General features: G+C 48.8%; 1 protein-coding gene across 2 annotated transcripts; it reads right to left on the bottom strand.

The window, feature by feature from the left end:
* Positions 1-356: 356 nt before the first annotated feature.
* On the bottom strand, positions 357-16,847 carry LOC142921804 (protein LSM14 homolog A-like). Of its 2 annotated transcripts, none has more exons than XM_076063137.1 (8): positions 16,122-16,847; positions 12,765-12,922; positions 11,004-11,211; positions 7,983-8,135; positions 7,113-7,265; positions 5,557-5,662; positions 4,103-4,352; positions 357-1,011 (listed from the first exon to the last, which is right to left on the bottom strand). In XM_076063137.1, exons 1-7 carry the CDS (start codon positions 16,255-16,257, stop codon positions 4,145-4,147), a joined length of 1,122 nt encoding a protein of 373 aa, XP_075919252.1. In that variant the 5' UTR covers positions 16,258-16,847; the 3' UTR covers positions 357-1,011; positions 4,103-4,144. The 2 variants fall into 2 exon arrangements, with proteins under 2 accessions (XP_075919252.1, XP_075919253.1); XM_076063138.1 differs by having other exon boundaries at positions 16,137-16,846.
* Positions 16,848-17,310: the final 463 nt, after the last annotated feature.

Here is a 17,310-nt window from a genome sequence, read left to right as displayed (position 1 = left end):
CCGGCGGAGTTGCTCCGTTGCTGTGGCACCACAGTATCTATGGAATCGATAGTCATATCTATTGACTATAGTATTATCAGCTGACTATAGCAGTGTCTGCTTACTCTATAACAGTATTTAATTACTCTAAAGTAGCATCTACTCTGCAGCAGTATCTACCGACTCAACAGTAATATATACCGACTCTATTGCAGTTAACTTCTTACTCAGAGTACCGTGGTGAGGCCTAGTCTCGTGCAGAGCCCCCGGCCTCACCTAGATTGCCCAGCCGGCCGAGGTGGCACCTTGGAAGGCTGTGGCTGGGCTGCCACACCACGCTGCATAACATACCAAGCACAGATTCAATTTTCAAAATCGGCCCTCAAGCTGGAACAGATGCCTCAATTTATTGAAATGCACTTTACTTTTTTCAAATACAGCAACCCCCCCCCTCCCACCATCCCCGATCCTGTTAAAGCCATGCATTGTACTACATTACGGACAAAGTTTACAGGAATCTAAAGCAATGCAGTAAAAATTCAACGAAGCAATGTTGTAAAGCTAACAGTTGGCCAACTTAATTATTTGCCGGCCATTTCACCACAGCGAATGCACCGATATAAATTCCGCAACATTTAATGCTGCCTTGTAAAATACAAACATAACTCAATTAAATTGTCATGTCCATGCTCATTACAGCTTAAGACCGGTCGCACAAAATAACCAATTTTAGGAGACAATTAAAGCTTTAAAGTTAAGTCCGACTTTACAGAAATGTTTTACCACACCCATTAGACTAAAGTTTAAAACTATACTTACAATTATAAATGTGTAAAGTGTTCAACTAAACGAGGTGTGTATCTTATTTACACACCATAGACATTAAAAGAATCGCATATCAATTAACACAACCCACATACAGTCCTTGCACTACCCCTCTACGTAACGTTTTTTCAGACCCAACAAATTTTAACTTTTTAAATCAAGCAAACCCCCAATATATGTACACTCTGGGAGGAAGTTCTCTGCAACCTGCAACAACAAAAGCAAGCATTGCCGACATCAAGAAGCAAAACCAACAGATCATCGTCGACCCCACAAAGGGCTCCATTCTCATTTGGAGAATTTGGTTTGCGTGGTCCCGATTTAGGCCAAGATTTGGTGACAAGGTGCCTCTCCAAACCATCCAATTCCCTTCGTCAATCTCTAAAATTGGGCACGAGAGCGTTGCCAACCAACTCCATTTGAAAGAAACTACTCTACATTTGTATTTTACCAGGTAAGGCCCACGGAGCTATGCAGCGCTCTTTCCGGAGAGACATGGCCACTGTTCTGCCCCACGGCAGATATGGGGCTGTGTTTACACAGGAACTTCCTGATATGATGGTGTCGAGTTTGGTCACGTGACCTGGAAGTGACGCGTTAAGGGTCTCGAAGCGACGAGGCAAGGCAGGGGTGTCAGTCATTACAAAGAGTACAAAATGGAGGCACAATTAGCATCTCAGCGAAGACGGGAGCATCTGCTCATTGTGGGAATTTAAGAATCATTGTCTGCAAGTTCGTTTATCTCCATATATATAAAAGGCAAAGTTGTGAATGTGTGCCTGTTCAAAATGTTTAGCGTACTTCCCGACTTGCAACCAACTGGAAATTGGCCATGTGGGTACTTACCAGACTGTACACCACGCAAAAATGATAAAAAATACACTTTTTTTTTTAGGGGGGGGGGCAGGGAGCTCAATAATGCATATTTTTTTTGCACGGCAAGTGAGCTGTGGCGTCAAATCTGTCACGTGACCCTCGCATGTGGAAGCGTAACGCATTGCAGTGTAGTGGTTAGCGCTACGCTGCGCTACGAACCCGGCGACCCGAGTTCGATTCCCGCTCGCGGCCACCAAACGAGTAACTGCTTGGGTGTCAACATCGCCACTGGGGAGATAAAGGCGGCAGGGCGTGCTGCTGGCCACCAAACCCCTTCGTGTTCTTATAATTACTGGGACTCGTGTTATGTTAGGATTGCCGTTATAATGCTGTAAATGCCTTTATAATGCTGTTAAATTGTTACGATAAATATGGAGGCCTGGTTAACAATGAAGCCTGCCACTTGCATTATTGTGGATAGTTGTTTGTAATTAGATAAGTCGAGCCAGACTTGTGCCCATGTAACTTTAATGCATTCTTGAGAGCAAGGATGAAGATGTATCTCGTCTACAGTTCAGTGTTATGTGCAGCAGCGCTGTACATTTGGGCTGCAGTATGGTGATTACACAAAGTGACCTTATTGAACATAGTAGCTTATTCTCTTGTTGTAGAGCTATTCAGTGCTAATGTAGGTGCCTGGTCCATCCAGGACCTATGATTGAGATTCATGTTGTCCAAGACAATGTTATGATGCTGCAGTGTTAATTAATTATATTGATATTGCAAGTATTAACAGATGCTCTATTTTGTGCTGTGTTTTCCCATGAGTTTTATGTCGTTCTATTCGTTAAATACGTTGGAGTCGGATGGTCACCCTGGCTCTGAAGGTTTACTACTCGGATAGTGATGCAACGCAGCGTAGTGAGGCCGAGACAGCCACCACAAATGGATAGCTCAACGAAGTGGCTTATCGTGTAGACATTTATAGCAGCAAAATACTCTAAAACGCATGCTTTTAAAAACATGGGAGGGAAAAAAAAAACAGAGGACCCGGAGAAAAATCCACATGACCACGGGGAGAACTTGAAAACTCCAAATATGCAGCAGGCGTCGGGGTTGGGATGGAACCCCAGACCTCCTGCTGCATACCAGGCAAAGTGAGTTAACATCTCCTAGCCACCGTGGCATCCAAATAGAATCGTCAAGAGGACATTCTGACACTTGAAGAAAACCTGTACCAATCTTGGCCATAACCATTCTTGTACCTCTTGATCTTCCAAACATGTGTAGAGGTGTTACGGGAGGGTGACACGCGGTTGTATAACGGTGGCCACAAACACGTCCGCTACGGTCACCACCCTGGGGGGCTGTGGGGGATGCTGTGATCACTCCCAGCCCCGCCCCTCAGTGAGAGACAGTATAAAAGGTGGGACCCGGGGAGCTGAGAGGCAGTTCAACTCAAGCAAGATGAAGAGCCAGTGAAGAACGAAGATTGACTAGCCAGACCCTGGAACTCCTTTGATTTGCTGACCTTCTGAGGGCCGGGCAAAGCAAGCCAGGGTGCGACACCGGAGCCGCGAGGGCCGATGTCCCTCTGAGGGCCGAACTCGTGTGGCTGGTGATCGGGACCTGCGCCGAAGCTGGGCCAGGTCAGATAGCCTCCCGGGAGAGGAACAGGATAGAGGGAACCAGGGAGCTAGCGTGGGCTAAAGCTCGGGGAACGTTTCCCTCTATAAAGTACGGGTGAAGAGGCCGTTACCTCTTCAAGTATAAGACTCGCAACTGTAACAGAAGTATCTGTAATAAATACGTGTTGCCTCAAGTAAACAGTCTCCGACGTCAATAAGGCCACTACACATGTAGCCCTCCAGCAGGTCAGATCTAGTCATGTTTAAGATTTTATATAAATGATGATTGAGAAGTTGTTCACGATATAATACGCAAATTATATTACGTGAGCAAATGCGGTAGTGTACCCATACTCTTTGGTTCTATTCGGTAAAGTCACTCCAGCGCTGTCCTCGAGACAGCCTGATCCCTTCACCCAATGAAGGCCGCTTGTGTTGTGGCCAAAACGTCGTGATTTTTGTTGTTTTATTTTTTACCTACGTGACTTTACTGAATAGAACCAAAGAGTATGGATCCTTGCAGTCACGAAAGCTTTAAATCTAGAAGTGTACCCATGGCTACAACCACGAGAAGGCGAGTAGAGTCAAGGACGTAATGAATGGGAAGAGGAATAGAAAGGGGTAGAGGAGACAAATGGAAAAATGGGATCAGAGACAATACCTTAAAAGGGTCTCTTTATCATCCTCCACGGAGCAGGGTATTTTCACAGGGGGGGGGGGATTTTGGGGGCAGAGGGTAAGGGATTCAGCAGGGATGGCCACACAAGTCACGTGACTTCCTCAGGGAGGCACGAGCAGATTCTCGATATTGTTTTGCAGCTTAACGGGAGTGCAGGAACGGGAGCTGCCCTTACCTGCACGTGCTCCTCCTCCTCATCCTCATCATCATCATCTGTCTAGGCCTGCACCTTGGCCGGCAGAGGAGACCGCAGCCCTGCTTTGGGCATGCCCGGCCGCCCGTCCCCACCCCACAGGGTCCGGCGGTTGAGCCAGGACGCGTGGCCCCAGCTGTGCCAGAAGCGGCGAGCACGCGCGGCCGGGAGGTTCACCCCGAACGTCTGCATGTTCAAGCGCTGCTCCTCCGCCAACGTCATGCGGCAGTTCCTTACAAGATGGAAGGGGGGGGGCTGGGGTTGTGAGCACAGCTGGTGCATCTTGCCAGTCATCTCAGTCTATCCATGGCCACTTGAGGTCTGTCCCATGACCTCCTGTCAGCGAGCCTTCGAGATTCCACGTGTACCTTCACCGAGTAGTGAATGGCGCGTGTTGGTATTGGAGGTGGAGGGGAGGGAGGAGATAAAGACGCAGCGCTACAACTTCTTGCTCGTGCCACTACTACTGGCAGAAAGGCGACAGTAAGTCACTCATTTTCATTTTGGCAAATATCGCAGTTTTTACGCCGGCACACGAAAAATGCCTGCCACTTGTAAAACATGTCACGGGATTCTTTGAACGTTCTCTGCCAAGCAGCAGGCGTACATCCCTACGGTTAATGCGCCCGCAATATATAAAATCAGAGCAGCCACTAGATTTGCACCGCGAATAGTTTTGTTGTTATGCGACAACGACTTTGTCTGACGCTCCGAGCAGTGGCTCACCCCACAGCATGTTGAAGAGTGGCCTGTGGATGACGACAGATCACGGTACTACAGAATTGCTCGAGTGAACGTTAAACCCTACATTAGAGGTTCCCTGCACGGTTCCACACCATCCTGCGTTTTAGAGAAATGTTCGCCTCATGCCCAGTCAAATAATTACACGGTTCTTCCTCTTACTTTCGAGCTAGGATTTTTTCCCGAATCAAGCGCAACACCGCAATTCACGTGGCGTGCATTTTCTGCGCAGAGTAATTAAAGTTAACGTCACACATTTGCAACGCCCCAAAGTTTCGAGATATTCAGCAGGCGTAGTCAACCGCATACAAGTGAGAAGGCAGCCAGCAACGGCACCAACAATTGCCCGAGATCTGTCATCCTATATTGGGATGGTTAGGCCAACTCCATTTGTGAGTTTTTATTACACGAGGGACGAAACCAAAGAAAACCCACACGTGCAAAGGTGGGAGAGTGAAGGGGGGGGGGAACAGCAACCCCATCTCCGTACAGATGGAGATGAATCAACTTGCTGTACTGCTACCTCCTGGCAAGTCAGTGCACATGGCAGAAGATTGTGAACCACCAACCCGTTGCCTCCTCCAGGCGCTGTATATAAAAAAGGTGTGCCGCCACCACTGCCCGTCCGAGACCATCAACCCCGCGATGAGCAAGGAGACCCAATTAAAAATCACAGGTGGCAGAAACGCCATTACCTTGCGCCATCTATGGAAATGTTGTCAAAGAAGCATCTTGTTTTGTCGTAGAAGCATTTGTCAGGAAACACGGCAGAGCTCCTGCTGCTGGGACCCCTCTGCTTGTCTGCAGCACAAAGGGAGACGTCAATGTCAGAAACTAATTAAGGGATGGCCTGGACAATTAAAGACAAAGATCCCAACCCCGTTTCGCTTCAGACTATCAGGGCAAGTGCTCTTAGTGAGTGGCACCCCGAGGCCGGCACGGCACACGAAGGCATGGGTGGGCCTAGCACCATGCCCGGCCACCTTTGTCTCCCTCATGGCGATGGCTGAGGTGAGCCACTAGAGGGGGGCGACGGTACAGATTTGTTGAACCAAACTTTTCAACAGAAGACGCAGTGGCAGCAGTGGCAACAGGCCACCGTGATGGACGCTCGTGGAGATTGCTCCTCGTGAACAAAAATTGTCAAAAGTGCATCATGGTCCTAAAGGGAACAACATTAAGTACAGGGGAGTCTCCAAATTTTTTTACCATTTGTTAAAATACAACCATTCACCAATGCGAGTCAGGGCTAAAACAATACGACCATAAACTTTGCATTATATTTCAGGCCCATCAAGCTATATGGCTCTTTTTCAGAAGAGACCTGGCCACAAATGATAGCTCAACGAAGTGGCTTATTACATGAAAATTTATAGCAGGTAAACTCCAACAAGCGCACGTTGATTCTAAAATGTGGAGGGAAAAACCGGATGACTCAGAGAAAACAGGTTTTTTTGGGTTAGATCGTGATCCAACCCAAAAAAAAATCTATCATGGATATTGGTCGCAAAAGCCTACATGTTAAACCGACCCAGAGAAAAATCCACACTACCACGGGGAGAGAGACGCTTGCAAACTCCAAATATACAATGGTCAGGATTTGGGTCAATCCCATGAGGCAAGGGAGCCCCCCCCCCCCACAGCCGCCTAAAAATTTGTTGGGACAAGAGAGGTGGTGTAAGACAAATCCACTGTTGCACTGCACATCCATGCTGTACATTGTCCAAGCTCCACTCTTTCTGCAACCCACACCTGACCAGAGTGATGCGAGGCCCTCACCCACAAGTGCAGTGACAGCCAAGCTTACTAAAGGCTGTCAAATGCAGAGAGTTTCTCAAGTTATCATTCCTCATGATTACTCTAACTCGTATGAAAAAAAGGGCCTAATATAAATGTCCACATAAGCTACTTCGTTGAGCTATCATTTGTGACCTGGTCACTTCTGAAAAAGCGATTAGCTCAGTGATCTTTACCTGGTAAGACAAGATTAGTTGATTTTTATTTTTTCAAGCGATATGTTCACTTGACCTATAGACTGTGCACTCCCATCGTGTTTTTGTATTGTATGTTGTTACATTCTGACCCGCCCCTACTGAACATCTGTGGACAAAAAAACCTTTGTAGCGCATCGAAATCCCCCAGTGGACAAATAAATATTCTGATTCTAAAAGGAGACATCCCACAGGAGTGGTGGTGGTGGTGTGAAACCGGGTCCCTCAAAGTGCTCCTTTTAAAAAAAAAGGTCCACCACCTTCTCCTTGCTTGGCCTTGTTGTTCTGGAACTCCTTGTCCAGCTCCTCGCGGTCCAGCTGCGCGTTGCTGCTCTCAAAGTCAAACTCCGCCTGAAACTCATCGCCCAGGTTCAGGGCCTGTGCCTTCTGGGGGCGCCCATGGCGGCTCGAGCCTGCGGGGAGAGAAAAATAAACGGCAGCTCGGTTTGTGATCCACCAACGCCGTGGTGGTGGCGGTGGTGAGATGTTAACTACCTAGCCTGGTACGCAAGAGCTCGTGGGTTCTATCCCGACCCCCTGCTGTATACTTGGAAGTTTGCATGTTCTCCCCAAATGTGAAACATTTCCTGCAAACTTTCTCCATTGGAATAATGCATCAATGAGTACACCCTGCTGCAAAGAAAAAAAAAACCTTTGCTGGACCCTCATGGACAAATGTGAGTCTCTTACTTTCGACCCAGGTTTCCTGGGTAAATATTCACGACCATAAAAAAATAGCGCACCGGCTGCCCGGTATTCAGGTCGGCACCAGCGGCCAAGAATCTGTTATTCTCTCCGCCCTCTGCACATGTTCAAAAGGCCATTGCCAAAGTCCAGGCTAATGCACCGCGTCGCCTTTGAGGCAACGTCAGTGATAAAAGCGGCAAGGGGTTTTTGCCTTCCCACCGCGATTTACAAAGCCCCACGACGAATGCGTCCACAGAAGTTGTGCACGGTGAGCCTTCAATACGCAAACGCATTAATTAGTCTCCGTCGGTACGAGACGCCGACTGTAAATTGGGACACGTTGCTTCAAAACGAACTTACAAATTTGATGAAAAGATGAATGACGGCATGGGGGGGTGGCGGGTGGGGAGGGCGAACACCACCCACACCACCCGTAGCCGTACCTGCAATCTGCTTCACGGGGGCCCTCCGCCACCGCCGCCGCCGCCGGGGCGCCGTCTGCACCCCCCGCTCCACCGTGCCGCTCTTCCTCGCCGGCTGCTGCGGCGTGGCGTTGACGCGCGCAGCGGGCGCGCCGGCCATGGGCGCTGCCGCACCTGTGGGCGATGGGCACAGCCGGCGCGCACCCACCGGTCGTCTCGGTTCGTCAGCCCGTCGGGGGGGGGCCACGTGGGACCCTCCCGGTGCGTCCCGGCAACGACCGGCGACACTTCATCTGGCACGGGCGCCGTGGTGACGTCACCGTCACTTAGTGGCGAAAGGCGGCTGTTGGTATTATGGGGCGGGGGGGGGCGTTCTACAACAGCTGTGTGGGCAAGACACAAGTGCCATAGCCCTCCATCACCCATCGTGGTGTCAGTGTCATCATCATCATCATTACCACCACCACCCCTCCCCCCCTATCGTTCCTCACGACTGCAGGTCACACGTTTGTGTTGTCACCAGGCAGAGGGGCTCACCGCACACAAATCCCAGCGTATCCGAGCGTGCCATTTTTACGTCGCTTCGAGCGAGGCCGTCAAAACCGCACAGATCACTCAGCGGCCAAGCGCAGCGTTTGCCGACCACCCCGTTTGCGTCTCCAACATTTTCTAAAAGGAAACTCCGCTTTCATTTGCTCTTGATGCAACCAATTGCCATAGCCACGTAGGTAAAAAATAAAATAACAAAAATCACGTTTCGGCCACAACACAAGCGGCCTTCCTCAGGTGAAGGGACGAGACTGTCTGGAAGACAGCGCTGTCCTCCAGACAGTCTCGTCCCTTCACCTGAGGAAGGCCGCTTGTGTTGTGGCCGAAACGTCGTGATTTTTGTTATTTTATTTTTTACCTACGTGACTTCACCCAATAGAACCAAAGAGTATGGATCCTAGCAGTCACGAACGCTTTAAATCTAGAATTGCCATAGCACCACCATTCATATATTTTGTCAAAAATGATTATTTTGCACGGGTTTAAAATATAAAAATATTAGCACACGTTTGTCGTTAGGGGCGTTTGCGCGCAACTTTTATGGGTCGGGCAGCATTACATTGGGGGGGTGTTAACATTAATAAACGAGACGGTGGAACGAGGGTCACCGGGGCTCTTGTCCACAAGCCACGGCATACTTCACGACTCGTCCTCCCGCCTGCAGAGGGAGGCCTCGGCTGCACCAACACGGACGGCACGAGGATTCACGACGCTTCCGTTAAAGTCGGTGGCTGTTGTAACCTTTGCCGCAGCCTTGCAACCCCTTTGGTTCCCAATCGTTCACAAACAACGTGCAACGTCAACAGACGTAAGGGGTTTGATGAAACAAAGCGGTTGCACTCGGCCCGCGCGCCCGCACCCAATCTGTATTTCGATGATATACCTTCGAAAGAAATCCCCAGAAAGGGGATCTTGCAACCCCCAAGGGGTGCGTGCACCCCTGGGTTAAGAACCACTGGGCGAGACGATCGTGGGGTAACACAGTAATATCAATTTACAACTCACACCCCTTTCACGTCGTCGCTTTATTATGAACACCGCTAACACAATTTACGTCGGTGACAGCATCGATCCTTTCTCGTATCCCCATCGCCTCTTGCTTCACCTACCCTGTAAACTACCCTGTGGTGTTGCGCGCATGACGACATGTACTGTGCTTTCGATAACAAAATACATTATTGATGTACGGTATTTTGGGAAAAAATTGCTTAAATTTACGTCGCACATTTCAGGAACGCATCACCAATGTAAATTGGGGTACTGCTCTACAATGCCCAATGTTCTGCTACACCATCTGCCACCCAACAAATTAAATTTGTCACCTGGAGCACCACACCAATTTATGTGGTTTCGGCAAACCAGAATGTTGAAAAAAACCCAAAAAAACAATCATATTTCCGTACGACGTCTCATTGGACATTACAAAATCGGGCATCAGGTGTTTGGTAAAAGATGCAGGTGGAGATCCGATCAGAAATCCTCTCTTCTCTCAATACCCAGCCAGTGAACAGGGTGGCCACAACCTCAGCACCACGATAGCACCTCGTTGAGATCAATATAGCAAGTTGCCTCTGGCAACCTCGTTTCTCACAAAACCACAGATTTTAAAAAAGAAAGTCTTCGTTCATCATCGCCATGGAGAAATGCATCGTGCAGGACCTTGAAGCCGCAATTAAATTTTGTTGGTGCAAATCTTAATTGGGTTAAGTTGTGGAAGAGGGGTAATTTTAAAACGTTTTTATTTTTTATCAGGCAAGACACCGAGCTATATTTGCACTTTTTCAGAAGCCACTTTACCACAAATGATCGTTGAATAAAGCGGCTTTCTTGATAAACGCCGTTATTGCAAACAACAAAACCCATTTAGCACCACATTTGTATTATCTCGTGGTAGAAGAGTGGCTCTCGCACAACTACGAACCCAACGACGCAAAAAATAACTCGATTCTCAGCCATATCACGAGCGAATTATATCCAAATCGGTGGCTGGCTCCCCACCTTCCCATTCACCACAACCGCACAAGTGAAGCGTGGCAGGTGAAATAACCACCCCACCCCGCATGACAAGACAGCGCGGCCTTCGCCGAGCAGTTCATTGACAGGGCACCAAATAATAACGCTTTAAATGACGGGTTATTTTGAAAAGGCGACAATTTAAAATACAATCACTGGGTATCACCATCAAGCGCAAAGTAAAAACAAAAATGCTCGTCCGCATGCACTACACATTATCATCATCATCGAGCTGTCATACACAGAGCCTTTTATTTTCCTGCATGCGCTTACGGAAATAATTCCATGAAGATAGCTGTAACTCAACTGCGTTCAATTAAGATCGCATTGAAATCACGCAGTTGCCTCTAAACGAGCAAAAGGCGAAAACGACCCGAGGCAAGGCCACTGGGCAACGGAAACCACGTGGCATTAAGAGGGCAAAGGTGCAGCCCTGCAGTGCCGATGTTTACCGCACACCGCACCCCCCCCCTCCCGTACCCGCAGCTCCTCCGTACGCAGGCTGCACGAAGGGACGGTGCCCGACCGCTGTGGCCCAGGCGTTGTGCCGCGCGTGGCCCGGGTGGCCGCCCGTGGCACCGCGGGGGGGTCCGGTCGGCGTGCCCGGCGCGGAGTGGCAGCTCGCCGCCGCTCCGATACCGCACGTGTGGCAGCGAGCGGCGGCCCCCCCCGGGGTGCCCGGCGAGGACTGGACGGGGGGTGAGGGTGGGTTAGGCAGCGATTAGAACAAATCACGACGGACGACGTACGCATGTCAAACTTCTTATGCACCTTCTTGGTTCTTTCGGTAAAGTCACCACCACGTAGAAGGGAAACAATAAAATAATAAAAATATAAAACTTTAAAATTCTCACGACGTTTCGACTGCAAGACAAGCAATCATCATCAGGTGTAAAAACCACAGCAAGACATTTTTTTTTAAAAAGTGGCGGGTTTTTTTTAACGTTAGCACCACGGAGAGCGATTTGGCAGTTATTCAGATGGACAAGTCCATCTATGTTCGGAAAAGAGGGGGGAGACGAAAATGATGGATGCGGTCTGAAAGCCACCGTAAGCGTGAACAATCAATTAAGACCCGGAATGGTTTATCAAATCCTTCCAATGATTGCTAAGCCAGAATTCCTTCCTCTCGGTTGAAATTGTCTCTGTGTTTGTATATGTGGATAGCCTCATAAACGAATCTCTCATGGTAGCCAGATGGCTTACAGAGAACCTCTGCAAGCCATCAGGCTACCATGAGAGATTCTCCCGTTTCGGTCTTAGGAGGAGGGATAATTGCGATGTCATCACCCGAGAGCCAATCAGGTGCCAAGGGTTGCGCAATTCAGCCACTGGCACGCTGGCACCCGGGCTCGGATCTTGGTAGCCTCTTCCATCTCCTCCTCCTCAACCTGTAAAAACCCTCCACAGCTACCACTGTTAGCTAACTATTGTAACTCTCAAATGCAACTTTCATCAAGCCCCCCAAGTGTGAAGTGCAGTCTCCAACCTCGTATTCTCCACCATCTCTGGCTTCCTCGATTCCAGTGCCGTGAAGGGAAAATTTGCCCGAAATGCGGCCGATCAGCGTTGACTTTTTTTTCCACATTTTGTCAACATGTTGCCAAAGATGTCCCTTAAAGGCTTAACGGACGTTCGGGGCAAGTGCAGTGCGAGCAACTACGAGGCCGGCAAAGCACACGGAGGAGGTGGGGAAGCCAGACCCACGCCCGACCGCCTTCTCCCCAGTGGCGATGTTTATACATCGCACCAGGTGCTCATTGGATAGACCTCAGGAAAAGCCCGGGACCGTTTCAGATAATCGTCACCTGGCGTTGGCCGTAAGTGGGAATCAAACCCCGGTGGGTCGTAGGCGGGTTTGTGGTGCAGCGCATCAACCACTGTGCCACTGCTCCCCTAAACCATGGCACTGCTGCAGTGGCAAGATGTTAACTACCTCGCCTGGAGTACAATAGGTCGTGGGGTTTGATCCAGACCCCCGACGCCTGCATATTTTTGGAGTTTTCAACGTCCTCCCCCGTGGTCACGTGGATTTCTCTGGGTCATCCAGTTTCTACCTCCACGTTTTAGAACCGACGTGCATTTGGAGTATTTGGCTGCTGGAAATGTCCACGCGATAAGCCGCTTCGTTGAGCAAATCATTTGTGGCCAGGTCGCTTCTGAAAAGAGAGTCAAGTAGCTCGGTGGGCCTCACATGGTACAATAAATAGTTTAATGGTAAAGAGCGGCTGCACCTCTCACCTGCACCATGGCCACGTCGTGGTGCAGAGCGGACAGCATGTACTCGCACGGGGTCAAGTCCTTGATCTCGCTGACGCGAAAGACGATGTATTCGAAGACCTCCTCACGAGGGGCGATGGGACGGTCGGCGGGGCGCCCCTCCGTCCCGCGCAAGCGCACTGCGCGCACACAAAGACGCCCGCCGCTGGTACAGACCTCCACGTACCCGTTTGGTCAAGCGTTGTTACGGTCGAGAGCACCTATGCAGGTCGGAGCAGGTGCGTGGTTGTGGGTTTTGGGCGCCACTGTGGTGAGAAGTTAACTACCTCGCCTGGTATATATCGAAGGTCATGCGTTTCATCCCAACCCTGACAACACCTGCTGTATATTTGGAGTCAGCGAGGTTTTCTCTTCCCATGGGTCGAGTGGATTTCCCCCCCCCCCCCTCCAGGTCCTTCGATAAGCCACTTCGTTGCGTTACCTACCATTTGTGGGGAGGTCGCTTCTGAAAGAGCAGTATAGTAAGTGGGCCTTACCCGCAACCTAAACAATTGTTTAAAATAGTTTCTAGCTGGTTCAGCTACCTTCATCCTCCCCAGTGCTGATTTAATCATCTTTTTTACTAACACACCGCACCAGGTAACTTCACTTGAAGGCAGTCTACCTACACGAAAACCAGAATGAGTTGGGATACAAGGCCACCACCGAGGACATTGTCTGTAGCCAGGAATCAAATCTAGCTCGCGGGGTTCCGAGCTGCACACATTTCTCAACTCTGCAAGCCAAAAATTGAGATTCATTTATTTCCTGCCAGAAGCTGTATTAAATATTCTTGTTTCTTTCGGTAAAGTCACGTAGAACGGAAATAATAAAAATAAAACATAAAATAAAAATGAAATTTATTTTATTTTTATTTAAATAAAATATAAATGAAATTTATTTTATATGTATTTTATTTTATTATGTCTTAGCTGTATTAAAACCAACCAATAGCCTGTCATCCATAAGCCATATGCCTGCAGGTATTGAATGTTTATGGGTATCAACATCACAAATCCCTATCATCACCGTCGCAAAGAAGTTCTCCATTGTGCCAATTTAATCCAGACAGGTGCCGTTGGCCCAGATCTGTGAACGAAGGCAAAAATGAATCTGGAACATTTCCAAATTAACTGTTTTGGGGCCTCTTCTTTGGTTCTTTCGGTAAAGTCACCACGTAGAATGAGAATAAAATAATAAATTGATAAAATAAAATAACACAATAATATTCTCACGACGTTTCGGCCACAACACAAGTGGCCTTCATCAGGTGAAGGGGTCGAGACTGTCTGGTAGGACAGCGCTGGAGTGTTTTGGGGCCGTCCAGAAATGACGTCACGCACCTGGGGGGGGGGGGGTCAGACATTTGTGACGACGTGTGACGACTGGGGGGGGGGGGGGGGAGTTTGATAAATGTGACGTCACATCAAAATGCGCAACTTTAAATATAGACAACACGTTCCACTTAATTAGACTTTTTAATGTTTTCTCCTACAAGATCAGAGTGCAGCGGCACATTAAATACGCACTACAATGACAACAATAGTTTAAAGCGATTTGAAGTGTGTTTTATTTTGGCGGGGGGGAGGGGGCAGAGCTTTGTGACGTCATATTTGAGGGCGGGGGGGGGGTCAAAAAAATCGTTCAGAATCGCGTGACGTCATTTATGGACGGCCCCTTAAGCGGCACCCTGCCGGGCTTTTTGGCCGGGGTCACGCGCCGTCTATGACCAGCCGCATCTCATTGCCCTGTGACTACCGACCCGGCTTCAACACTTGATTTTTGCGCGCAGCGTTTTAATACGTTGTTTTTGTGTGGAATTATTTGCTGGTTTATTCCAGAATGTTTCTGTTACGCGTCGTCGCTTTAAGATGTTCTGTGTTCAAATTTTGTTTGTTGCGGTTGCACCCCGACTTAAGATGCTCGCATGGCTCACAGGACTATACCTAATAAATGAAACTTGAACACGCGCACGCACCGAAACCACGAACTTGTTCAGGTCAACGGGGTTAATCGCGCGTTCGTGTTGGCATAGCTGTCAACCCCTTATCAGTGCCCCTAGATTGTTACAGATCGATTCAAACCCTTATTGGTCACCCCCTGCCCTTATAAATATCAACGTTTAGACAACGAGGTCCCGTCGCAAGGGAGAAACGCAAACAGACGGACGAAACAATGTGTGCCCGTATTGAAACGGCTGTGCACCCAATAACCTTCGTTGAAAAATACTTGAAACCACTGCGACCCAGAATCAGCAAGAACAACCTCAGAACATTCGTGATTAAGCGGGTGACGAGTTGAAGAACTTTGCCCCAGCACAGCTAGAGGCGCCGGCCATAAATGACGTCGCGCGATTTTGGACGATTTTTGCCACCCCCCCCCCCCCAAAAAAAAAAATATATAAAACACGCTTCAAATCTCTTTAAACTATTATCATTGTAGTGCGTATTTAATGTGGCGCTGCACTCCGATGTTGAAGGTGAAAACATTTATTAACAAGTCTATTTGATTAAGTAGAACGTTTCGATTTAAAGCTTTCGTGACTGCAGGGATTCATCTTATTGGCTCTTTCGGTAAAGTCACGTAGAATGGAAATAAAATAATAAAAATAAAACATAATAAAATAACATTTTATTTTATTAAAAAAAAAATAAAACATTATACAATTTTCTTAACAATAAAATGTTATTGCTTTATTTTTATTATTTTATTTCCATTCTATGTGACTTTACCGAAAGAACCAAGAAGATAAGTAGAACGTGTTCTCTATATTTAAAGTTGCGAATTTTCATGTGACGTCACATTTCTCAACTCCCCACCGCCCCTCGTCACACATCGTCACAAATGTCTGACCCCCACGTGACGCATCAATGGCTGTCATTTTAAACATTTCTGGGCAATTCCCACTGAGATTAAGGACTCTCTTACAAATCCAGGTTAATTGAAAACACAAAAGTACATACAGCAATCCAATACAATCATGATTTAATTTAGTTGTTTTCCTTTTTTTTAACCTACGTGACGTTACCGAAAAAAACCAAAGACTATCTTGTCGTTTGAGCATCTTAACACCTCCTGTTTGATTGCCCTGAAAAGGGTCAAACCCCTCCTTAATACCCCCCCACACATTGACCCCACGACACCCACACCAATCTGTCCAGAAGGCGACAACGTCGCCGACACGTTCACCTCCTCCTGGCAAACTTTCCCCAGCCCCAAGGCCTCCTCCTGCTGCTGCTGCTGCCCGAGCGAGTCGCCTGTTAGGACGACTCAAGCGGCTTCATTAAACCCTTAACCCGCAGCTTCGGGGTGTCCACAGTCATCCCGTGAACCACCCACCCCCCAGTGCGTAACCTTTCGCCAAGACGACGGTGGAGTCGTCCGTGTTGATGTCACAGAGGATGCCCTCGTAGCGGATGCCCGCCATGGAGAGCAAGCTCATCCTGACGCCCATGCAGGCCGCCCAAGTGGCCATGGTCGCCGGCTCTGGCTACGGGCGACGAGAGGGGCTGGTGGGGCCGCCTTGGTGGGGCCGGGCAGGAGGAGGGGGGGGAGGGGGGAACTTGGCCCGGATCGTGAGACGACGACGATGATGATGGTGGTGGTGTTGGTGGTGTTGATGGTGGTGGTGTTGATGATGGTGGTGGTGTTGGTGGTGTTGTTGATGATGGTGTTGATGATGGTGGTGTTGATGATGATGATGGTGGTGTTGATGATGGTGATGATGGTGATGTTGATGATGGTGGTGGTGTTGATGATGATGGTGATGATGATGGTGGTGTTGATGATGGTGGTGTTTATGATGATGATGGTGTTGTTGATGGTGATGTTGATGGTGTTGATGATGATGGTGGTGTTGTTGATGGTGTTAATGATGGTGGTGTTTATGATGATGATGGTGTTGATGATGATGGTGGTGTTGATGATGATGATGGTGTTGATGATGATGGTGTTGATGATGATGGTGTTGATGATGATGGTGGTGATGATGATGATGGCAACAACCCACCGCGTGGCCCCCACGTGTTCACGGACACGCCACTGGCACTGCAATGCACTCTGGGTAGCGCCAAGTGGGCGGGATTGTGGGGGGAGGGGGATTTGTTTCTCTTCCGCTCAACGTCGTGGGTTTTTTGCTTTGTGTTTCATTTTAGTCATTTTTTATTTAATTTTTATTTTCTATCTACGTGACTTTACCGAAAGAACCAGGAATGTGAACTGCATGAAATATAAAGTGGGTCACGTGCATGCCTCTCGACCAATAGAAATACGCGGCGTTTTTTTAAACCGAGGGGCAATTCCCCACCCCACCCACCCTGCCCCCCGTCCACCCCGCCCCTTACACCCCCACCCCGCCCCCTTACACCCCGCCCCCTTGCACCGCCCCGCCCTCTTCCACCCCGCCCCGCCTCCTTCCACCACGCCCCCTTCAAACCCCGCCCCTCCTCCACCCACGTCTCTCCGTGACGGTTTGAAGGCCCAGTTCAGTTTTCAGTTTATTTTAGCCCTGTGAGCGATTCGGCTCTTG

Source organism: Petromyzon marinus, unplaced genomic scaffold, assembly GCF_048934315.1.
Source record: "Petromyzon marinus isolate PM22_M1 ecotype Great Lakes invasive population unplaced genomic scaffold, UKy_Petmar_22M1.pri1.0 PM_G_Scaffold_9, whole genome shotgun sequence".
NCBI classification, from domain to species: Eukaryota; Metazoa; Chordata; class Hyperoartia; order Petromyzontiformes; family Petromyzontidae; genus Petromyzon; species Petromyzon marinus.
The sequence above is the reverse complement of the archived record's forward strand: the minus strand, read 5'-3'. Positions and strand labels throughout refer to the sequence as shown.